The sequence below is a fragment of the Amblyomma maculatum genome, chromosome 5, assembly GCF_055883805.1.
Source record: "Amblyomma maculatum isolate TAMU_Amacu chromosome 5, ASM5588380v1, whole genome shotgun sequence".
In the NCBI taxonomy this organism is placed as follows: domain Eukaryota; kingdom Metazoa; phylum Arthropoda; class Arachnida; order Ixodida; family Ixodidae; genus Amblyomma; species Amblyomma maculatum.
Genome location: NC_139348.1, coordinates 117447310 through 117472412, shown reverse-complemented (window position 1 = coordinate 117472412; position 25103 = coordinate 117447310). Strand labels below are relative to the sequence as shown.

Genomic DNA, 25103 nt, shown 5'->3' with positions numbered 1-25103 from the left:
AAAGCTTTGTTAACTGGTTTTTATTGACCAATCAGTCAGCGCTTACCAAGTGTGAATTTTTGGTTGGTCTTTTTTGGGCAAACACTGTTTCAGGAATCTCATTATTTTCATCTGCGAAGACAAGAAAGAAAGTACTTAGAGCGTGCACATAATTTCGGGGTTGAAAGGAAATTTCATGCCCGCTAAAAAGACTAAGCAGGAAAAATATTTTCTTATGAAATAATAATAATAATAATAATAATAATAATAATAATAATAATAATAATAATAGTAATAGTAATAATAATATTAATAATATTAATAATAATAATAATAATAATAATAATAATAATAATAATAATAATAATAATAATAATAATAATAATAATAATAATAATAATAATAATAATAATTGGTTCGCAGGAAGGGAAAGGCGCTGTATCTGTCATACTTTGCTTCTGTGGACACCTGAACCGCGCCGCAAGGGAAGGGAAGAGGGTGGGAGTGAAAGTGAAAATAGAGAAGTGGAGGCCTCCGGAGTAATTTCGACCACCTAGGGATCTTTAACGTGCGCTGACATCGCACAGCACACGGACGCCTCTTCGTTTCGCCTCCATCGAAACGGAGCCGCCGCGGTCGGGATCGAACCCGGGTACTCCGGCACAGTAGTCAGTTGTCTTACCACTCTTTGAGGTAACTACAAAATAGCATGAATCTAACATAATATTCCTAGCAATACGTATTCCTACAAGATGTTTTTGAGTATTCAGTGATGGCTTCCGCAATGTGCCTTAAGAGAGCCGACATGCTTGCTCAATGCATCGTTTATGATAACTTCAAACTGACATCAAAAACAAGAATCACTTATTACAGGTCGTTTTCCGAGCGCTCTTCCGCCTAAAGTAAGTAATCTATTTCTATAGAGAATATATATTTGTTGCCAATGAAATGAATCATTGAAATGACATGAATGTACTTTCAACATGACGTGAACTAAAATGACTAAGGACTACTAATAGGAAGTTTTAATCTGCATAATAAAGTTGAAGCAAAGTTAGACGAAATCTAGCAAAGGCGAATAGGACATTCGTCTCTCGAGTATATCAAACGGGAAAAACCTGCAGTCATCGTAGTCCGACACAATTTGATAAGCACTGAACACTGAGCAGATAACCTCCACCTGCAAAGAAAAATGAATCGGAGCGATAGGCCACTAGACACTGAGTGCGTATAAAAGAATAATTTGACACATGAAGCTGTGTAGATTTCCTTTGTAGCCGTATGGCGGCTTTGGGTGGATGTCACTGAATAATTACTCTTCTATTAAGTATTTTCAAGCTATTTAAATTGAGTCAAGCATTGCTGTAACAGGTCAAAATATTTTTTCTAAATTATTAGCTCTTGAAGTAATAGTGGTACATTGTTTTGCAAGCGCATTACATCCAGCTATTACATCGCGTGTTTCGAATTGTTTTCGTACACAATAAATAGATTTTTGTTTGGAGCTCACAACTCTACACTAGCAAAAAATTGCCCCAGTCCGCTCAAAAAAAAAAAAAAAAGAAGTTTGGTGTAGCGGATATCTACTCCTTCGGCTCGTTCCTGTCACCTATGCACGCAATATCTACAAGCCGAGAGGTGAGTTCTAATATAATGTACCAAGTTCTTATTAGATGTACAGGTAATTGAGCAAAATGAATGCATCTGGCCACATATATACGTTTAAGAAGGCATCGTGCGCAGGCTATAACCGTCACGCTCAATGGCTGAGTCCGAAATAAATATGGCCAGCAGCCTTCTTCTCGAAGGTGACATAAATGGCTTCTTCAATGCTGCACGTATTCTTCAAACATACATTCGAGATGCCCGTGCTGACTTTCTGCGACAGCTATTCTCGAAGCATCTCAGCAATGCTCAGACAGCCCTCGATTTAAAACGCTTTACCATGCCATCCTGCTTCCATGGAATGTTCTGCTGAAGTTACAGAAATAGTAGCAATCAATACATGTATTACTTAGCTGTAAAAAGCACGGTATTTTCTTGACACAAAACTATAGCAGCTTGCGAATAGAGGTTGCTCAGTGTTCCAATCAATATCTCTTGTGCACTGTAGCTAAACCTACCCCATCATATGACAGAGGTCCAAGAAGGCGCTGTTAAAATGACTTCAAATCTCGTGACATATGTCTTACTGTCTTTCATCTAGACTGCACGTATATTTCCAGTTATCTCTGAGTTTTGTATGCAACTGGAACTCGTTACAATTTATTGCGTGATGTCTATTGATAGCATTTTTTTATTTATTCATTCCTGAAAGGTCTCTGATGAGACATTACATGAGGGAGTGGGCGTTACAGGGCAAATAAGTATAACAAAAATCATAATGAGATGTTTTCGATGAGCGATAGAGTGATAGAATGACGGGAATTGACAAATACATAAAATTGGTTTCATCGGGTCATTTTTTATACAAATCTCTAAACACTCATATATTGAAAGTCATGACTATCCACAATGATAATACCTTTACAGGTAGATATGTAGGTGTAAATATTATAGTAAGCATCACTGGAAAACTTTTTCAGATCCTTCCCACATAAGGCGAATATCCCTTTTCCTGCTGAGATTTCGTAATCTCTCTAAAGAACGTGAACCATTTCTACAACACTAGCCATGCTATTCTCAATGTGGTGCCACTTCTGTAGGAACAAGCAAAATCTCGTTTCTGCCCAAGTCTTTATTAAAATATATTTCCTATGCAATGTGAAGTATGAGAGGTGTATATGGAGATTCGCACAAATTTGGCGATTATATCAAAAAGCACTATGTGCTTTTCTAGCGTTCAAAAAAGAGGTGGTCGACTGCGTAACTGCAACAGCCGGGCAAAACAACTTTATGGCATGGCACCAACCTTCGTTGAACTGTTATTCGAAAACTTGGGAGCATTGGGTGTAATCGGGTGGTGAGTCTGCTGTCAGAAGGTGTATGACAATATTCTGTGCAATTTGATATAATACGCGAGAATACGCCAAAAAGTTTGATTTTGTAGTTGACAAATAGTTTTGTTCGTGCTTAAAATGAAATTTCGCACCTGACAACATTCTACAGCCAAGGGCTGGTATCGAGGTGTGAGAGCGAATATAAGGACAAAGACTTATTTCCTCATTTAGTACAAAACTGCAGACTAAGTGAAATTGAATAAAAATAGCCGCCGGGTTAACGGCAGAGATATTATGATATCTAAGATATGTGGGAAAATATTTTATCATTTTACCCGCGTTAAAATTTTGCGATTTTTTTATTTAAAGAACTATATGGAAAACATTTTCATACTTTGGTTATGTTGGTATGAGCATATGGGGTAATTTCAAGAGACATTGTACAAAGTACAAAACAATTAACAAACGTAGCCGGCGGTGTCTCAGTCAAGTATACAAGAGCCAGAGTGACGGATCCTCTAGAGATCTTTTATCACAAAGGAAGAAAGTAAACAAAATCTGTAGCTAGTGCGCGCCGGTCACCTTCCATACAAGAATTCATATGATTTTGATTATCTCGTCCTCCCCCTATTTCTCAACGCGACGGTCTACAACCTGCTGAAGTGTCATGACGGAAACGACGTAAAACCTCTTCTTGGGGGAATGGGAAATATAGATGTGTATGCCGCCGAGACGTCTACACGGTATCTCGAAAAGAGGCATGACCATCTAGATGCTTCCAGCAACGCGAGCGGTCTTGGCCGAAATTCTCTTGAAGCCTTCCTCCGTAGAAGCAGATTTATTTTCTGGTCCGATCTATCAATCTCAGACGGAAAAGCCCTGCCCTTCGCGCATGGCCGCCCAATTTTCGGCTCCAAACAATGAAGCACCCTGTAAAGCAGCACTGGTACGTCGCGGCAGACCCCGTGCGGCAGCTGCTTCAGTAGAATTCAATGCCCGCATGACATTTCTGCTGTCGAGTTCACACCCCCTGTTCCGCAGCCGGTGAATGGGAAGCCTTCTTACGTAGCTTTCTTCTACCAAGTGATGCCTTCCCGATGTTTTACCGGTAGCAGCAAGCCCTGTATTATATTCATGTGCTATGAATAAAATAACATCGTTCAAATCCTGCCATTTCGTCATTTTCTTTCCCTGAAAAGTACCCATCTCCAGTTGACGAGCTAAGATAACGCAACCGTGAGTGTGCGTAGTGAAAGACTTCCTCCACCAAGCGTCACATATTTTAGTGTCCTTGCAAGGATTTTATTCTTTAATGTTCGAGCACTCACGTTTACTAAAAAAGTTTCACACTGAACCTAAAGTATATGCGATATTTTCGCTATAATAAAGAAAATGGGCCTTCATTAATGGCGTTATCACTGGTGTTGAATGCCGGTTATTCTTACGAATTAGAGTATTAGTAACAAGTTTCATTGTAATTCTAACAGCCCATTAAACGCTTGCGACCCAGTTTACGATAGGGGCCTTTTCGCTTAGAATACGTATATGTGTTGATTTTCGGAGCATAGAATATTATTCTTTGGCAAAATGAACCCCTTTTTTAGAGCCGAAGTCCTATACCAAATATATATCATTGGCTAAAGACCCAGCGGAAGTATATGAAGCTTGCAATACAGGTCTTGTGAATATATGAGTGATGTGGACCGAATTCGCTAAGGCAGGCAAAATGTGAAATGCCCCTCCATACAAGCTCCAAAGGAGGCTACTCTAGACGACCAATGCAACCGCAAATGACCTAAGGTTATTACATAGTCCAGAATTCCTAGTATAAAATAGAATAATGGGTAGGAATTTAATAGTAATATAGGTGCTCAAACTTATAAGTGAAACCAGTGGCGAGGCATTAAATGTAACACATAATAGCCGAAAGCCAGTACGCATATTTATATCTTTTTTTACATAATATGCACTTCTATAAGTCAAAAAATAAATTCAAGACAATAATAACTAAATACGTCGGACGAAGAAACTTCATCCTTGTTTTTGTTGTGGCGCGTACTCTTACAGAGAGCTCATACTGGCACTTGCCTCAATTTAACGGGTAATGTTTTCGCGCAGTGCTGCATGACAACCGTTTTTAATTATAAGGAGGTTAAGTTTCAGCATAATCCCCCAACCACACATTACTGAGACTGTATATCTATAATCATTGCCTGTAAGAACTCCACTTCCCTAACACTGCCTGGCTGAAAGTGCAAAACGAATATTAGAATTTCTGCGTGCTCATTTTTGCCATTGCTTTAATGCTGGACCAAACTTGTAGACAGATTTACAGTAAACCAGAGCTCGACATGCATGAATAGAATTTGGATTCTCGCGGTCCTTTAAGACAATGTCCACTACAAATTCATTTTTTTTTCTCTTTTATGTATAAGCAGCAAATGTCGGTTATGCGTTAAGTCGTTCCACACTCTACAGGACTTTTTTTTAAGTCGTTACAAACTCTACAGGTCTTTTTGTTTTTAGAAATTTTCGACACATTACAAAATACTTCACAAACCACTATACACACGCGCCTATTTACGTATTCTCGCCTTTTGCGGTAGTTTAAGCAAACGAATAAGCTTATTCTACTTTGTACCAGGTGCAAAAGCGACTGTGAATGCTGAAAATTCTGTCCAGAATCTGTGGCGAGAGCTGCTGCAGACGCGGATTAACTAACCATCAATAAGGTACTCCATCACCGAAAGCGAGCTAGCCGTTCTTGGCCACAATTCATGGCAGTTCATATCATTTTAACACCTCATCCTTCAGAATACCCGTAATACCTTGTATAAACACAAAATTAGCTTATACCAGCGACTCTCCGATTCAGAAGAACTTCATGGCAATTGAGGCTGTTATTTTCGAGGATGTCTTTTTTAGATCTGCCTAGTCAATATCTGTAATGCTTTTCCACCGTAACTCTTTATTATTTATATTGATAAGATGAGACATTTAAAAGAAGCATGTACTCACTACTGTGATTTAAAGAAGGAATCTTACCACATACAAGTTTTTTTTTTTTTTTTTTTTGCAAAACACGTAACATAGTGCATTACATGAATCACCCAAGCTACAGCTACTTCTTCATTAACGTCAGTTTCATAGTCACAAAAAAAGCTAATTTCCGGTCACGCCGTGCGAAATGCAGTTCGGCCAACTATTTATTTACTTAATTTTTACTACACCCAGTACTATGCTACGTCCCTTGTTTATAAACAAGAGCCCACAAAACTTATCAGCCAAAATGAATGATACGCAGTCCGGCTTCCATTAGGATAGGAGTCTGATATATTCTCCTGCTCGGAATAGTAGGTAGGTTGATAAGGGCGTGTTATTTATTATCATCTCACTTTAAATTATTCAGCTACAACAATTGCTTGTTAATAGAATCACCCGTAAGAAAAATGTTACTCAAAGCGCTGCAGTGAAAAGGCATGGTAAAACATTAAAACGAAATGAATTTGTACATGTCGAATAAAAATAAACACAGTTTTCTTTGAAGAATATCATCTGTGTTTAACACAGAAAAAATAGTATTATTATGATTTTATTTAACTTCTCCACTGCGGAAGTTTGAAAACGCTACCGCAATTTCGTCCCATTCTCAAAACCAGAACTGATATAAAACATTCGCTTGTCTTGGTGAGCAAAAAAAAAAAAATAAAAAGAAACGACCTACATTTTACTCTTGAACAAATGGTATTGAGGATGATAATTCATTGGTCTATGAAGGTGTTCATTGAAATTTAGAAATAAAGCAGCCCCGATCGTCGAGGTCTGTGGTAATTGCAGTCACACGTTTACAAATTTAACAAAATAAAGGACAGGAGCGACCAGATCTCTCTTATCAGAATTTTTAAATACAGTAAAAGAAACTTCCGTGTCATTTAAAAGCCGGCTTTATACATTAGAGGAACCAGTGATGCTAGTGAAACAGCTGATGGTTCCGCACATGGTGCGTACGAGCCAGGACGGAGAGGTATGTTCATGAAATACATCAGCACCGTGACAACGCTTTGCTAGTTCGCTGGTATTCAAGACGAATTAATGGCCCTGAATGATGTTTTCTTTCCTCCACGAATAGGAAATATCATGAAGTGATTTCATAGGTCGCCTATTGGTGCCGCTTTTATAATTATGGCGTTTTGTGGCTACACAATGGACGCGCAGCGGAATAGGGAAACTACGTAAGCTTTCCAATATTCATTTTTCATTGTTTCTGTATTTTCACTACGGTTATATTAAAAGAGAATATGATGAAATATCAACGAGAGAAAAATTGCAGGACCAGGTTCGGAGTTCCAATTTCTCCACACCGTTTGCTTTGGTCTTTCGGTTTCGCCAAAATTTCAATCGTGGCCTGCTTCCTATTTAAAGTCAAAGACTTATGATAGCTTTAACTTTAGGGCATCAAGTACGCACATTTCGGAGGTTAACTTCTCTTTAATTATTAATTAGCAATGAATTAACCAATTAATATTTAATTAATTATTGATTAGAAAAATTATTTTTTAATAGAAGAACCGTAATCTTACCACAAGATTCCGAAGCCATTCCGGTAGTAATTTCTATGGGGAGAAAAACCAAATGCTAACAGTTACATTAATTTCACTGTCATACTTCAACTCGCTATCCCAACACTGTAACTTTTCACATATAGTCTTTACAAGCAAATAATTTCTGTGTTTGGTATTGACCAAAGTAGTGCTGCTTCCTTACTATAAGCACGGAGGTAACTAACGTACGACAGAAGGAAATATTGGCTCCTTCGCGGTAGTGAGGTGGCGACACTCTGCTTGCGAATATAGACGCTCACGTCTACTACACCCTGCTCCGCCTAGACAGGTGAAAACTTGTTCTTGGAATCAGTGAATGAATTGTAGTCTATGGCAGATCATTATCAGATACGCATACCAACAGCTGCACAAGTATTTCTTTCGACTGTGTAGGAGAGAGAAGGGGGAAAATGTATCTATGTTTTATATGCTCACGTAAAGACAGAAAGCTGGGAAACGCTTTCACGGCATGCACCTTCAAAGACAATTTTGCAGTCATTTTAGCACGCAGAAAAGAAAGAAAGTAACCTTCTTCTATAAACCTATGTTTTCTTTGATACTGAAACAGCGTGTCTACTGCTTCTCTTGCATCAGGCTGAACTAAGCTGAGGCCATTATTTTCTGAACCTCCACGCCCTCCTGCTAAAAACACAAGGTTGTTTCAAATTGTATATTTTGTGCACGGGTGTTTTACGTTAATTACTTAGCCTTCAAATCTGCTCGAAATTCCATTAGACGTTCAATGTTAGCTAGCAAGAAATAATTTCCTCAGTAAATAAGATGAAACAGAAGGTGTTTTTGAAGAAGTCATGGCACTTGACACTTCACCTTTAAAGATACCTGAAAACTGTGCCGCGGTCGTTGCCAGACTAAGAGTAATTGCCAGTTTCGGCTATCATGTTCATTACTATTAGTGCTCCCACTCCAACATGCACTCTAACAGCGCTCCAACATGCACTTCCAGCCAACACACTTTGCATGCTCCAAATATCACACACAGCTTTCCAAAACAAAGAGTTGTTCTTACCATGAATAAGTTATAATCAAACTCCTTTTTTTTCTGTTCAAATGAGAGCGAATGAATAAAATTAGGGGTTAGTTGGCTTAGGCGTTTGTCCACAGTCCTATAGGTAGCAGGTTTATTGAGGACATTGTTTAGATCTCAATATCTTGTGAGGCAGAAGAACGCACCAGCAAATTCACCTTTTTACTTCAGGTAGGCCGAAGCAGCAGCTACCGACTAGCCACAGCTTAGCAACACTTCGTCTTCTTCGCACGACCCGATGACCGATGATGATTACGCTGAGATGAAGATGAAGGTCACTCACAGTGCTTACAACATTCCCCCTCCCGAACGAAAGCGACCATCCTGGTCGCAAATTAAATCTTAAGGTCGGCGGTTAAAGGGTTTCAAGCGCGACACGTGCACAATCTCGGTGCCGCGACACCGACGATCGCGAACAGGCGATGCAGGTGTGATGAGATAGTTTACAGGGGAAGTTTGTTCCAGAACCGTGTACGGGCCAATAAAACGGCTCAGAAACTTTTCACACAGGCCGGGGATGCGAGTAGGTGTCCAGAGTAGCACTTCGTCTCCAGGGCGGAAAGACACTGAGCGATGAGTCGCATCATACGTGCTTTTCCTGGAAGCTTGAGTGGCTTCAGTTTGAAGGCGGGCACGATCACGGCAGTGGGCGATACGAGACACGAACTGTTCGTGGGAAGGCGCGGCAGAAGGAGTAGAAGCTGTGAAGAAAGATGCTTCGAGGGAGAAGGTAGGATGGCGGGCATAAACAAGAAAAAACGGAGAGTAGGTGGTGGTTCGTTGAACGGCAGTGTTGTAGGCGAAGGTTACAAAGGGGAGTAAAGAGTCCCAGTTGTTGTGCTGAGGGTGAATGTAGGTGGATAGCATATCAGAAAGGGTGCGATGAAAGCGTTCTGTGAGGCCATTGGTCTGAGGGTGGTAAGGAGATGTAGTTTTATGCACCGTGCCTGAAGCATGAAGCACTGCGGCGAGGACGGTGGAGAGGAACGACTTGCCACGATCGCTAAGGAGGAGGCGAGGGGCGCCGTGGCGAAGAAGTATGGTGTGGAGGAAGAAGTTGGCGATTTCGGAAGCGGAGCCGGAAGGAAGTGCTGCGGTTTCAGCGTATCGGGTGAGGTGGTCAACGGCAGTAACGACCCAGCGGTTGCCAGCTGGAGTCAAGGGCAGGGGTCCATACAAGTCGATTCCGACGACTTCGAAAGGTGTGGAAGGACATGGGAGAGGTTGCAAGAGACCGGCAGGAGGCGACGTAGACCGCTTGCGTCGTTGACAAGGGATGCAAGACGCTACGTATTTTAATACTGAGGTTGAAAGGCCAGGCCAGAAGAAACGACGTTTGATGCGGTCGTAGGTTTTGTGGTACCCAAGGTGACCTGCGGTGGGGTCGTCGTGAAAGGCTTGTAGAACTTGAGGACGCAGGGAAGAAGGAATTACGGGAACCCATGTGTGGCCCAGTGGGCTGTAGTTGTGCCAAAATAATGTGCCATCCTGTAACTTGAAATTTTTGAGCCGACGACGAAGACGGGCATTTGGAGGTCTAATAACACCGCTGAGACTATCAATCAGCTTTTGACAGTAAGGGTCAGCACTCTGGTGGTGAGCAAGATTGCAGTGTATATCTGGCATGGGAGCAATAGAGGCGGCGCTCAAAGACTGCATAACTGTAGGGTTTAAATGGCTTGACTCCGTTGGGACAGGAGAGGAATGCGAGGACATGGGTTGCGACGGCAAAGCAATAGGGCAACGAGAGAGAGCGTCGGCGTCCTTGTGCTTCTTGCCCGATTTGTAAGTGACAGTAAAGTCGTACTCTTGAAGGCGGAGGATCCACCGCCCGAGACGACCGGACAGATTTTTCAAAGTGGATAACCAGCATAGGGCGTGGTGGTCAGTGACGACTGTGAAGTGACGGCCGTACAGGTAAGGACGAAACTTCTGAACAGCCCAGACGACGGCGAGACATTCTTGTTCGGTAATAGTGTAGTTTTGTTCCGCAGAAGTCAGAGTTCGGCTCGCATAGGCAACAACATTTTCTGTAGAGGTGTTTTGGCGTTGCAGAAGGACAGCGCCAATGCCATGGCTACTGGCGTCGGTGTGCAAAATTGTCGGTGCTTTATCATCAAAATGGCAGAGGACGGGACCCGAAGTCAGAGCACGCTTCAGAGTTTCAAATGCTTCTTCGCAAGCAGGAGACCAGATGAAAGGCGTGTCGTTGTGAAGAAGCGCATGTAAAGGTGAGGCAATAGAGGCGAAATTGCGGATGAATCTGCGGAAGTATGATGCCAAGCCGAGGAAACTGCGGAGATCTTTGACCCGAGTTGGACGGGGAAAGTGCAGCGCAGCAGCGATTTTTTCAGGGTCAGGCTTAATTCCTTCGCTGCTTACGAGATGGCCAAGAACTTTAATGGATTTTGATGCAAAACGGCATTTCTTCGTGTTTAGCTGTAGGCCAGCGCTGGAAAGTGCTGTCAAAACTTCATCGAGACGAGTAAGGTGATCAGGAAATGACGAAGAAAAAATGACGATGTCATCTAAGTAACAGAGACATGTTTTCCATTTGAGGCCGCGGAGAACTGTGTCAATCATACGCTCGAATGTAGCAGGAGCGTTGCAGAGTCCAAAAGGCATTACATTGAATTCGTATAAACCGTCCGGTGTTGCAAAGGCGGTCTTCTCTTTATCATCTTCATTCATGGGGATCTGCCAGTAGCCTGATCTTAAGTCAAGGCTGGAGAAAAATTGGGCACCTTGCAAACAATCGAGGGCGTCGTCAATTCGAGGGAGGGGATACACATCCTTACGAGTTATTCTGTTTAGAGCACGGTAATCTACACAAAAACGAACCGAACCGTCTTTTTTTTGCACTAGCACAACAGGCGATGACCAGGAACTAGACGATGGGCGTATGATGTTGCGTGCAAGCATGTCAGCAACATTTTCCTGAATAACTTTGCGCTCGGTTGGAGAAACACGATAAGGCCGGCGTCTAACTATGCTTGATCCGTCGGTGAGTATGCGATGCGTTGCTGCAGCGGTTTGACCCAGTGTGCCGGAATTGACGTCGAACGAGTCTGCGTGCTTGTTCAATACAGCGAGCAATGCGTCTGTCTGGTCTGTTGTCAGGTCGGTGCTGATCGTGTGGCGAAGTGCTGCACTGAGCGAGGCAGGGGATGAATCAGAGCGATCGGAGGTGGAGATGGGAAGAAGTGTGACAGGCTGGGCGGAAGCAATTGATGCAACAGTAGAGTCGCGTCGCAGAAGAATGGGCTCTGATGTGGTGTTGAATGCGGCGAGAAGAGAAGAACCGCTGGAGAAGCGAAGAAGGGACACGATGATGATAATACCTCTTGACAGGAGACGAGGGCTGGGTGTAATCAGGACGTCGCCATCGGTGACGGCGTCAGAAGTCACAGATAGAATATCTTCGTTGCCCGGATAGAGGACGTGATCGGCAAGCATAACTACACGGGAAGAAAGTGGTTCTCTATCGGCAAGAATGTTGCATTCAGTGACTTCAATAGTGGGAGGGGAACACGTAATGACTGCTGAGGCGTTTTGGAGGAAATCCCAGCCGAAGATGAGTTGATGGACACAGGAGGATAGGACAGCAAACTCAATGAAGTGCAAGATGCCATCAATGGTGACTCGGGCTGTACACGCTCCACAAGGGTTAATATTCTGTCCATTTGCAGCACGTAAAGGAGGACCGGTATAAGGTGTGCGCACTTTTCGCAGTTTTAAACACAAGTCAAGTTTCATAATAGAAATAGCGGCGCCGGTATCAATTAAAGCTTCCAGTTCATGTCCCTCAAGGAATACAGTCAACATGTTTGATGGGAGCAGAGGAGGAATTGGAGCGACGACAGGCGGTGCAGTTTTACCTCCGGAAACTGCACAGGTTAGTTTTCCGTTTGGCGGGCAGAAGCTGAAGATGGAGGGCGAAGGGGCGACGAAGTCCGGCGAAAGGGTGACGGGGAGCGACGACGCGATGGCCGTGCTGTCCTAGACCGGTCAGGAGAAGTCGACGGGGAGGAAGAGGGACGGAGGTCATTATCGGTGTAGTACTGGCGAGGAGGAAGCTGGTAGGCGTCGTCACGTCGAACGTACCCATAGCTCGCACGCTCATCTCGCAGTCGTCGGCGACAAACGCGTGTTACATGGCCGCGGATTCCGCAGTAGAAACATACTGGACGAGGTGGGAGAGGCCGCCAATTACCATACACCGGTGGTCGCGGGGACAGGGCGGCGAGGCTGGGTGGGACAGGCGCGTGATGGACAGGAGGACAAGGAGGAGGAGCCGCAGTGACTTCAGCATACGTCGGAACGTAGGGAGGGGCTGGTGGTTCTGTAGCCATGGGACGATTGAGTGAAGTAAGCTCCTCCTTGATAATGCCACGCAACCCAGTAGATTGAGCAGGTGGGCGTGAGAAGGCAGGAACCGACGAAATATCATTGTGGAGCTCTTCCCGTATTATAGATCGTATGATGGTGCGCAGATCAGTTTCGGGAATTTGGCTCGGATCCCAGGTGTTGTTGAGGCGGCGCGACTGTAGATAGTCAAGTCGCTGGCAAGTGGCACGAATGTCTGCCACCGTGACGGGATTTTGGGCAGCTAGAGCTGCGTAGGCAAAAGAGCCAATTCCTTTTAAAATATGTCCGACACGTTCAGCCTCGACCATGCCATTGTTAACTCGCCGGCAAAGGGCGAGTACGTCCTCAATGTAGGATGTGTATGTCTCTCCTGGAAGCTGCACACGGGTCTCTAGCTTCTTTTGAAAAGAGGCCGGACCAGCACCAACAGTTCCAAATATCTGGCGGATCTGTGTCGTGAATTGAGGCCAGTCAGGAATGGCGTCCTCATGGTTGAGGAACCACGTCTTAGCCACGTCACTCAGGTAGAATGAGACGTTGAGTAGCTTCATAGAAGCGTCCCAACCGTTAAAAGCGCTCACCCGATCGTACTGCTGTAGCCAGTCTTCGACGTCGTCACCGCGGAGACCGGCGAAAACCGGAGGGTCGCGCTGACGTGAGGTAACTGACCAAGTTGGGTGGGTCAAATGGTGCTGAGCAAGTGCACCTTGGGACGTCAGTGGTGCAGAGGTGGCATGGGCAGCCGTGGGATGCCCATCGGTAGCTACAGGCGCCGGAACGGTGAGAGCAGGGGGATGTGACTGCGCCATGGCGGTTGATGTGCCGCCAAGAACACGACCGGAACGGAGCTCCAGGGGGTGCCGCGTTGAGGACGCTGGGATCAGGAGTCACCTCCACCACTTGTGAGGCAGAAGAACGCACCAGCAAATTCACCTTTTTACTTCAGGTAGGCCGAAGCAGCAGCTACCGACTAGCCACAGCTTAGCAACACTTCGTCTTCTTCGCACGACCCGATGACCGATGATGATTACGCTGAGATGAAGATGAAGGTCACTCACAGTGCTTACAATATCTATAAAACAATGCTGCGTACTGTGACTAGTTTTTTTTTCTCTATTAATTAGATGGACTAAAAGCAGCATCGATCTACAACCTCGGGTGGCGCTCACTCTATCTATACCTGTGTTGGCAATAAACGGTTTTTATCTGCAGACGCCTCACTGTATTATTCTTTTGCTGCGGGTACGTTTAGCTGTCTTCCAGGGGCCTTGTTCTACTTTTGCGTTTTCCGCCACGATATTCTGAGCTATCCAGTGTTCTATGAAAAATACGACACTGTATATGCACCAGGATTGCTTTATGAAATAAAATTGTTTGATGTAAACTGCTTCGGTGCCACAAAAATTCATTATATATGAAGCATGCTACTTGGCCAATGGAGTTACTCAGTACTAGAACATTTAGTAGATTTCCAAGCATAGCCATAAGTACTAATAAATCTAATATGCTGTCAGACATAATTGCACCATAGACAAACAAAAAGTTCTTGTTAACCGTGCCCGGAAATAAACGTTCTGAACAAGCAGATGGTCCCTTTGAAGCCTTCTCTTCGGATGCTGACCTGTAGAACGTTATTTAACACAGTAATGTGGACGGTGATGCTGCTTACCCTATGTCAGCTGCTTATCATCGTTATCGCCGGGCAAGATTTGCAATGCACACTAGGGGAAATATGCTTCTCCCATATTCGTCTAATTAACCGCGAATGATGCTTGGTGAATTCACCTGACCACGCAAGTTTTCTACGCTTAACCACCCACGCAACTTTCTGCCTATGCCTAGTATGTTTGTTTTTTTTCCCTGTAGACAGCGAATTTTTCCGACTTATACTTTATTTGCATTCACATTACATGTCCTGGCCAAGCAACATACTGAATTCTAATAGAAAGTTTATTCACTTGAGATTTTTTCTCTACCATATTGTGCACGCTTCTTGTCTCTGACGTTACATCTATCATTTTCCTTTCCATAGGTTTCTTCGTTATCATCAGAGTAATTGTAATCCTCGTCAATAGCCTCTAAGTTTCTGCCCCATAGCCGAGTGCCCGTGAGAAAGAGCTGCTATAGAATTTCCTCTTTAAGTACACATATACCGTTAATCTGCACTCATTGCCAATAAAGGTAACGGTTATACTCCAGCTCCCCGCTCGTAGTAGTCCAGGATATGCGACAAAATCGGACACCAAATCAATCAAGTACCCAATTCAATACCAAGAATTAGCTTTTAGAAACGAAAGTGCTATTAGAAAGTTCCGTGTTAAATGTGCACTGCATACCTAAGACAAAACAAGAAAAGACGACAAAAACACCTACGATTTAACGCCTCAGTCACAATATTACTCTTTATTAAATTGCAAAAACATTCTTGAACATATCATAGATATCGTTTTTAAGCCTTAGACAGTTCTTATATTGCAATAAAATGAAAGTTTTACCTTTGGAAATTTTTATGCGCGGTATTGACAGGCACTACTGAGCCTCGCAGTATGGCAGATCAGTCTGCTTTCACCTCGTTTAAAGACATTAGAATGGCGGGCTATGTAAAACACGTGGGATCATCGTACGCTGAAATATAACCTGTAGCAGTACTGTATCAAACAACACCCACTATTACTTAATACCCATGCTGCGCCTCGATTTCCGCAAGCGGTGTTTTTTTCTCCACAATGAAATTGATACCCCAATGTAAATTTTGTTACAAGTTTTGTTACAAGATTGCAGGCAGGAAATTGCACTTTGAACAAGCTATTATCTTTAAAAAAGGAAGGTATTTTAAATTATATATACTTACCACTTCCTCGCACAAATCTTCTAAAATTTTTGCGGGATTTAAAGTAACATTTTTTGGGCGCTGCTTGTCATGCTACGGGACAAAAAAAGTTCACCTTTAGATCAGGATGTGATCCAGCATGCATAGGACTTGAATGCTCGAAATGAGATTATCAATAAATTATTTCAGAGTGCCTTTTTCCTCCTGTGTAGAAGACACTAAAATGCCTGTTTTAGTGTGGCGCTCTCATCGCGAAGTGATGTATTAGCTATGACTGCGACATTTTACTCCTAGATAAAATCAATGAGCACATCAGTTCTGCATCCGTCACGAAAGGTAGCCACGCTGGTCTGTAGGCTATGAACAATATTATGAGTCAAATTCATTACAGCGCCTTGTATCTTTATCACTAACTCTAAATCACGAACTGTCAATGTGCCACAATCTGTCATGTGACAACTTCCTTGGTGAGAAAGAATTATTAATAAATGTCGTGCTTGACATATACTATACTTATTATTTTCTTTATTGCAGGTGTTCAGTGCAGGAATCTAATATATTTGAAAATTTTATTAGGCGGATAATTGTCTCCATATTCAAATTAAGCTGATCACTTGTATACTTAAAAAAAAAAAAAAACTCTGTATGTTTTAGCCGGTTACAGCTTATAAATAAATCATAGTGGGTGGTACAGCGCGAAGACACGAAAAAGAACAGACGCTTCGTATCTTCGGGCTGTACCATCCACTACAAAATATTGTTGCCTAGTTGTCCTCCCTAAACATGGATATGTAAGAGTTGATCATACCTTTAGCCTACCGCTAGATAGCACAACTGTTATATGCAGATTGGCTGCACTATCAGAGCCCGCCAAAACTGAAGCACTAAGTAAGTTGTCTACAAAAAATAATTCTACAGCGAAACAACAAAAACGCAGGTAGAAATTATACGTCACACTGTTCCCTCGAATTACACACTGATTTAGGACTAACCTTGCAAGTTTAATTTAAGCATTCTTCTAAAAAAATGTGACGGCAATCCGGAATTTCAGTGCCACTTTGGAACGCTAATTCGGGAAATTTTACGCAGGGAAATATGTCAGAGAAATGATTTTCAAAAAAAAAAATAATTTCCAATTAAGCCTCTATAATGGCATGTACTCCGCTTGTAGCTGAAAGCATAGATATTGGACAGCGCGCTTGAAGTCAATCTTATCTATCACAATATTGTATCCTCCCTTTTCCGCTTCCACAAGTTGTAGGCACAAATCTGATCGTGGATAGTGTCATCTACTTACCTCCCAAGCTTCCAAAGTGCAATTGAGCGTCTTATTTCTCGCTTCGCCTTTAAGTTCTGTGCATAAACGGAATGAAGGTATTGTTACAAGGCAGGACTGCAAATAAAGCAGACCACGCAAACGAGCGTATCATTTATACAGACCTATATATATATATATATATATATATATATATATATATATATATATATATATATATATATATATATATATATATATGTATATATTTATTATTTATTTATTTATTTATATATATATATATAAGGGGATGGTTACCGTTTGGCAAGTGCAAGAACCGCTTGGGCTGTTTGTCATATCGCAGAAATGGAGATGCTTTAAATTTATGAAAAACTGGCTCTGGTCTAGAAGTGAAAGCAATGGTATTAAAATCTCAGGGTTTTGTCTCATGAAGGCACGGAGTTTTTCGATAAGGTGCTCGAATGTAGAATTACAGGCCGCGATATTTCCGAAGGTATCTTTGGTAAAAGCGCCATCAAGATTCCCAGTTCAGTTCAGTTCAGTTCAGTTCAGGCGTTCAGTCGTGTCCGACTCTTCGTGACCCTATGGACCATGTCACGCCACGCTTTCCGGTCTCTCACTATCTTCTTAACATCACATAGCTTCATCTGCAATGCCTCGAGAATGCTATCTAACCATCGCGTTCGCTGCCTACCCCTTCTCCGGTGACCCTCAACCTTTCCCAACATCAAATCTTTCTCCAGCGACTCCTCTCTTCTCATCAGATGACCAAAGTAGCTGAGCTTTAACTTTAGAATTTGACCCTCCAATGAGCAGTCAGGGTTTATGGTCGACAATATCGACTGATTTGATCTTCTGGCAGTCCAAGGAACTCTTAAGAGTCTTCGCCAGCACCACAATTCAAACGCGTCAATGGGCCATTAATCTACGTGGACGCCATCTGGAGACGGCAATTATATTCCTCTCGAAAGATTTTGAGTGGAACTTTTTCTTCATAGGAATAATTACTGCGATGAGTTGACATATCATTCTCAATGTTTCTGCATGCGCTAGGCTGATGGAAGGAAAAGACAAAAGCAAAATGAAGCGATGTCTTTATATATCAGTATTTCAGGACAATTAGGGGTGAAATGTGCGTCGCGTGCAGTCTTCATAACAAGCATATAAGATGAGCGGCCCGCACTTTTCATGCGTATGTGCATAAAAAACAAAACAAAATGAAATAAATGAACAGCTAATGAAAATTTGATTATTCAGATTTTCATAAAAGTTTAATAATTTTGTCTTTTACAAGAACGGGGCTCTTCACAGCTGATTTCTTTGGACCTCCATTACCTATGATACCTCTGCGGGGATTAGCAATGCTGACCACCACAAAACTGCCCTGTTCTGCCCCTCCGTTTGAACCGAGTAACCTCCTGGCCAATGCTTTGAATATTCTATGCGAGTGGGGCTTACGTTTTTTATTGCACATTTATGCACATTTTTTTCTAAACCATTCTTTTCAGAGGGATCAAAATATTTCGTCAGACATTCTGCATTTGATTCCATTGTATAAGTGTTTAGCAGATAGGTATGGCCTGAGATCAACCGCGCTCCTACACCCCGCGAGGAATGATTAACGGCCTCAGTTAACTCCTTCACGCCCAGGTTTTCTATTGACATCGGCTAGAGCGAGCAGATGGGCGGCAGCGGCAAATGCCGCCTCGCGCTGCTGTGTCACCGCCCTGCATAGCAGCTTGCCGTTTTCAAAAATGCGCGTGGTGTACCACATGTGCGTCTGAAAGCAGTGTGCATTTTTATTGCGAAAACAATACTACGATAGCCAAGGCGAGACCTCAGGTGGCCGCATCTGCACCGTGAAGAGACGGCGTGAAGAAGCGTAGTTACAGTGTCATAACAAAATCAGCCTGTCATGACATTGGAATTCACCTTGCCCCTATGTCACGGTCAGGAACTGCCAACATGGCGAGCTCCTTTAATATGGCAGGGTGTTATCAGAATCAGCCTGCCAGAACTATTTCAAATTTTCGCTACCCGTACGACACGCAGGTGCGTAATTCCATCTCCTCAACGGTAGGGTCCCGCAACTTCTTTCTCCTCACTGGTTGCTGTCAGCGGATTAAACGGCGATTGTTGCCGAGAGATGTGTCTGAACGCAACCTAAAGGTAACATACACTCATTAAAGGCAGACATTTATTATGGTGAATGTATTTGAATAGCATTAGCGTTTGCAAACTTGCAATCAATGTTTTCGTACTGTGGTAAATTGCTACAAACATGGCGAGTAGAATTTCGCTCCTCAGAATTTCCAAATTGTCATGCGCGCACTAAGGTGCTTATAAATAACCTAGATCACGCCCTCGTTTCAGACTTTGATCACCAAGCACCTCAGCACTTTTCGCATTATAGTATGTGTAAGCTCAAAAATGATATGTGCCATTTATTGTCTAAGCATAGTTTGTCATACTTTCGATAGATGGAATTAGAGTCATAGCTTTCATAACAGGTTTTCAGCGACTAAAACTGCCGCTCATTTCACACCACATATGTTTGCTACCAGAATCGTAATAGATTCGCAAAATAAAATCACTAGACAGTTGTTATATTGGATGTCAGGTATTCGTATTATTTGTGCCAGTATTGAAGCGGAAGCTTCACTACGGCAGGTATTTCCAGCCTGAATTAAGCGTAGCGCCCAACGACCTTAGATATTGTTACGCTAATGACGACGATGAAGGATGGTGATGGTGGGACAGAAGAGAAAGAAGAAGCGTTGGTGCCTGAGGCTAGTAGGCTTCACCTTATCTCCCTGCCATATCACTGTAAATAAACACCCCTTTGCTATTTCATCGTAACAACTTGGTGGAGGTGCGGGGTAGACTGCGACGCGTCATTCCATCAACTGAAGTTTCTTTTAATATCAAAACCCATCCTACGTCACTTCGATACTACTGCAATGACAGAAGTACACACGGACGCTAGTGGAATCGGTCTTGGTGCAGTCCTTGTCCAACGGCACAATGAACGAGAGCATGTTATCGCGTACGCAAGTCGTACCCTGAGCAAGCCGGAGCGAAACTACACAGTCACCGAACAGGAATGCCTAGCTGTAGTTTTCGCTGTGCAGCGTTTCCGTTCATATTTGTACGGACGTTCGTTTACTATCGTAACTGACCATCATTCACTCTGTTGGTTGCGGAACCTTCGAGACCCATGTGGTCGCCTCGCACGCTGGGCCCTCCGGTTACAGGAATATGACTTTGCCGTGGTTTACAAAAGCGGGAGGCGTCATGCAGACGCAGATTGTCTTTCTAGGATGCCAATGGCCACGACTGGACCTGAAAGCGACGATTTCGACAATTATATATCGACCCTCGAGCCAACGTACCTGCAAGCCGTTTTTGTGTGCATGATGGCCTCCTATGGAAAAAGAGTTATTCGCCTGTCGGCCAGCGATACCTACTCGTAGTTCCCAAGACGTTGTGCACGGACGTATTGCGTGTTATGCATGATGATCCAACTTCTGGGCATTTGGGATCGGTTCGAACACTCCACCGTGCTCAAGAAAGATTTTACTGGCCCAGAATGCGCTCGACGGTTGAACAATACGTTGCCAGTTGCAAGCAATGTCAACGCCACAAACGTCCAACTGCAACTCCGTCTGGCTTGCTGCACCCTGTGAAGACCCCGACAGCACCGTTTGATCAAGTAGGCATTGACCTCGTAGGTCCGTTTCCGAAGTCCGTGGATGGAAATCGCTGGATTGTAATCTGCGTGGACTATCTCACACGTTACTGTGAAACCGCCGCTCTTCCATCTGCTACGGCGCATCAGGTGTCGCTTTTCTTGCTGCACTCAGTCATCTTACAACACGGGCCGCCACGAATTGTTATCACTGACCGGGGCCGACAATTCACTGCTGATGTTGTTGAAGAGCTCATGCGTTTATGCGCCGTAACTTTCCGACATTCGACGCCATACCATCCCCAGACAAATGGCTTGACTGAGCGCGTCAACAGAACGCTTATCAACATGCTAGCCATGTATGTGGACGCAGGGCATAAGAACTGGGACACCATACTACCCTTCATCACGTATGCGTTTAATACCGCCACGCATGAGACGACTGGGTACAGTCCATTTTTTCTGCTCTATGCCAGACCGCCACGCTACTCTCTGGATACTATCCTGCCCTTCACAAGCCGTGAAGACCCCTGCCTGGCTGAGACCCTCTGTCTCGCCGAAGAAGCTCGGAGAATCGCCCGATTACGGTCTGGTGCTTCACAAGAACGTTCTAAAGTGCGATACGATGCCAGTCACCGGCGGGTCACGTACTCTGTAGGTGATCTAGTCTGGCTGTGGCGCCCAATTCGGCGCCGTGGCCTACATCAAAAACTCTTGGCCCATTATGACGGACCATATCTGGTTGTCAAACGCATCAGTGACTTAACTTATGCAATAGCCCGCCTGACAGCATCGGGTCGCCGGTCTGCAAAAACCGAACTGTGTCATGTTGCCCGCTTGAAGCCGTGTCAGCCTCGCACGACTCACGAACACGCCCAGAGGGCTTCGTCTGAGTAGGGGGGAAATGTTACGCTAATGACGACGATGAAGGATGGTGATGGTGGGACAGAAGAGAAAGAAGAAGCGTTGGTGCCTGAGGCTAGTAGGCTTCACCTTATCCCCCTGCCATATCACTGTAAATAAACACCCCTTTGCTATTTCATCGTAACAATATGTATCTAGTAACGTTGGTAGAGCCTCTTTTCACCTTTCAGTGATCTTGGCAGATATTGTGCCATTTTGTTCTTGGAAACTAATTTAGAAATTAAGCTAAATGTTCTCTACGCCAGGTAGAGCGTGTCTCCGCGTGGCACTAAATTTAACCTTTAAGTGACTGACCTAAATGTGTAGGTGTCCGCGATTCTGTGGTGTCCACGCAATGTATACTGCGGCTTCCTTTTCTCCAAAATTCGCCAAGCGGCTCAGTTGGTACAGTGGTAAGACGCCCGACTACTGCGCCGGAGTTCCCGGGTCTGATCTCGACCGCAGACGGCTGCATTTTAATGGTGGCGAAACGGAGAGGTGTCCGCATGCTGTGCGATGTCAGTGCACGTTAAAGATTTTTGGGCCCGCATTCCCAGTTTAGCGACTGCCCCATATGGGGCTGGGGTAGGTAGGCCACCGCCGCTTGCGGCGGGGGCTAGCCTGCCACCGCATTTTTAGCTGTTGTAGGCCGTCATTGCAACCGCCACCGCTTCGTTGGTGGACGACGGTTGTTGCGGCGCGAGCCTTTCTTTCCCTCTTCCTTTCTTTCTTTTCGATTTTCTCTTCTGTCTGCACGAGGCCCCGCCGGGGTGTGCAGTGGTAAGACGCCCGACTACTTATTACTCAGATGGTACAGTGGTAAGAGGCCCGACTACTGTGCCGGAGTTCCCGGGTCTGATCTCGACCGCAGGCGGCTGCGTTTCGATGGATGCGAAACGAAGAGGTGACCGCGTGCTGTGCGATATCAGCGCACGTTAAGATGCTCAGGTGGTCGAAATTACTCCGTAGCCCTCCACTACGGCTCCTCTATCTCCCTTTCCACTTTCACTCTTGCCTTCCTTCCTTCCCTTACGGTGCGGTTGAGGTGTCCACAGAAAACAAGTGAGACAGTTACCGCGCCTTTCCCTTGCTATAAATCAATCAATCACCCAATGGTCGCCAGTTATGCTTGGTTCTCCAACGCAGGATTATGAACTCGACTGTACATAAATAAAGGCAGTACATGAAAAATAAAAATAATAAAATTACCATTGAAACCGATGCTTACCCGTATGTGTATTCACAAGCACGTCCACAGGCGTAGCAATGCAAAGGAAGCTTTAGCTTTCTTACAGGTTTAACCAGACCTAAACCACAACAATTCTTGTATACGGAAACGAATTACAACTTCCGAAAGTGTGCAGTCAATTTTTCATATCAAATAAATTTAGGGCATCTCTGACGTTTTGTTAACTTGTTCATGTTCCTTTAAACAGTTCAACCTTCGCTTTCGTATGAAATGTCTATCTCGTTTGACATATCCTTCAAAGTGTTCAACGTGCATTTTTTAGGAAAGTTTTGATTAGGGAATTCTGTATTGGCAGTATTTTCTCGATTAGAATATTCTAAATGGAAGCTTCGTGGCTGATCCTTAGTTAAGTACATACTGACTTAAAAAACGCGGGCGGAACTCTAGAGGATTTTGAAGTCTATATTGGTGAGTTTGCCATAGAGTCGCGCTTCAGCGCCGCACTCACATTGGTACTAATACACGCAAGTAACCCAAATAGCCAAGACCACGATTTGTTGTGTAAGTACTGCATGAAGAATTGAGCGTCAGCCAACGACGTTAGGGTCAAAGTCAAAACTGTACCTAGAACCGTGACAGAAAGCTGCATGTAGCCACAGGAATTCACCTGGTTGATTCCACAAGTAGATACAATAACCGCAATAGCACCTGACTACAAAAAAAAATCCTTATTCGCACAGATGTATACTTAATTCGTGTCCGCTCGCATGCTACATTTTGCTGCTAAGAACACAGAGAGCTCAAATATGACTTGGAGAGTACAAATAAAGCCGGTGCGCAGTGGTGCATGGGCATCGAACATAACTTATTGTGTCAGGTGCGAAGTGAGTAATAATAAACATGTAAACTTGTAGTAGGTACAAGGCAATACTTCCGAAATAGATGTGGTCTCTATTCTCTCCTCGTATCTCGACTACAGACAGGTTAGCTTTAAACCGCACAGCAGTGACACTGGAGTGATAAAAGCATCAGGCATGAATCTTTGTCACGTAATGCTTATTCAAGGTTTTAGCTAATAGAGATGTCTGGGTTTTTTCCGTGCATAAATGTTTCACCCATGGCCGAGAAAATGTTGGGTATTTTATATGCCTGAAAGGAGCTCATTAAAAGTTACGTGTCACAAAATGTGTTTAGTATGGTTAAGAATGTTTTTTCTACAGTTAAACTAAGTATGACTGTTCAAAGTAATAATCTAGTTCCCCTGCATGCTGACATTAGGAAAGCACTGGATCAACACAGAGCTTAGTAACGCGTTGAGTTAAACATCTATACGAGAAATATGATTAATTATGTTGATACTCTCAGAGACACTCACAATGACATGAACGACGATTTAAAGTGTAAATAGAGAGAATAGAGTGCACTGTTATTTAGGCGAATTACTGTTTATTAGGAGAATTTTCAGCAAAACGCGAATGATAGTTAGAATAATTAGGTCATGTAATATAATACATATATAATATATACAATGTAATAGAAGCATCAGCGCTAAAACGACCGCGAAAATAAGAACACGAGAAAGTACTGAAATAATGAAGTAATTTATTCTAAATATATGCTGTCGTCTAAACAAGAATTTACTATTCAAACCGGATCTATACGAACAGGTTTGGACAAAAAAGTTGCAAAAAATGCGTCTGTAAGTAACCTTGTAGAAAACGTTTCGAAAGAAGAGGTATATTGTGGCAAAAATATTTCCGTTTGTTTCAAATCGATTGATATTTGAAGAGCGAATTACCTACATGGTCTGAATCAGCAGCTTGAAATCAGTGAGAGTCGTCAAGCCGACTTTCAGAGGAATCGGTTTGCACCATATTGTGATGATATATATATAGCTGTATAGTATATTGGCTGGAACGAAATACGCAGGGGCCCAGCACTTTTGTCTGGTTTTCTTTCCGTGCAACTCATTGTACTCAAAGTCACGAGCATCTAAAATCGGTAGTCGTAATCTAAGCATGGTATTTCGTATGTACTAAGTGACTATAAAGGAACAAGAAATGCTCACTTACTACAGTATGTCAGAAGAGCCCCTTTAAGGTATGGATGTTTGACCGGTAGAACATAACCGATCGCAAACGTCAGTAGTACAACAGCGAACAATGTCTTCTCCATTGTTAACGCCCTACGTCCCTCACACGTGCAAGTGGGGCTACTCTGACTTCTTTCTAGTCGGCGAGTAACGCTGTTGAAATAGAGACCCAAAGAAGCCTTTGGCGTAAAAC

At 43.4% G+C, this 25103-nt stretch overlaps 1 protein-coding gene across 2 annotated transcripts; it reads right to left on the bottom strand.

The window, feature by feature from the left end:
* LOC146189307 (uncharacterized) lies at positions 1-25103 on the bottom strand. Of its 2 annotated transcripts, none has more exons than XM_084603241.1 (6): positions 24891-25103; positions 17060-17115; positions 15784-15855; positions 8547-8579; positions 7499-7531; positions 1-111 (listed from the first exon to the last, which is right to left on the bottom strand). In XM_084603241.1, exons 1-6 carry the CDS (start codon positions 24991-24993, stop codon positions 43-45), a joined length of 366 nt encoding a protein of 121 aa, XP_084459367.1. In that variant the 5' UTR covers positions 24994-25103; the 3' UTR covers positions 1-42. The 2 variants fall into 2 exon arrangements, with proteins under 2 accessions (XP_084459367.1, XP_084459366.1); XM_084603240.1 differs by lacking the exon at positions 1-111 and adding an exon at positions 990-1159.

Coding starts and splice junctions, on each gene's coding strand:
- LOC146189307 (XM_084603240.1), bottom strand. CDS start 24,993: ATGGAGAAGACATTGTTCGCTGTTGTACTACTGACGTTTGCGATCGGT. Junction 15,856..17,059: donor GCACTTTGGAAGCTTGGGAG/GTAAGTAGATGA, acceptor TTTGTCCCGTAG/CATGACAAGCAGCGCCCAAA. Junction 8,580..15,783: donor AAGATTTGTGCGAGGAAGTG/GTAAGTATATAT, acceptor TCATTTGAACAG/AAAAAAAAGGAGTTTGATTA.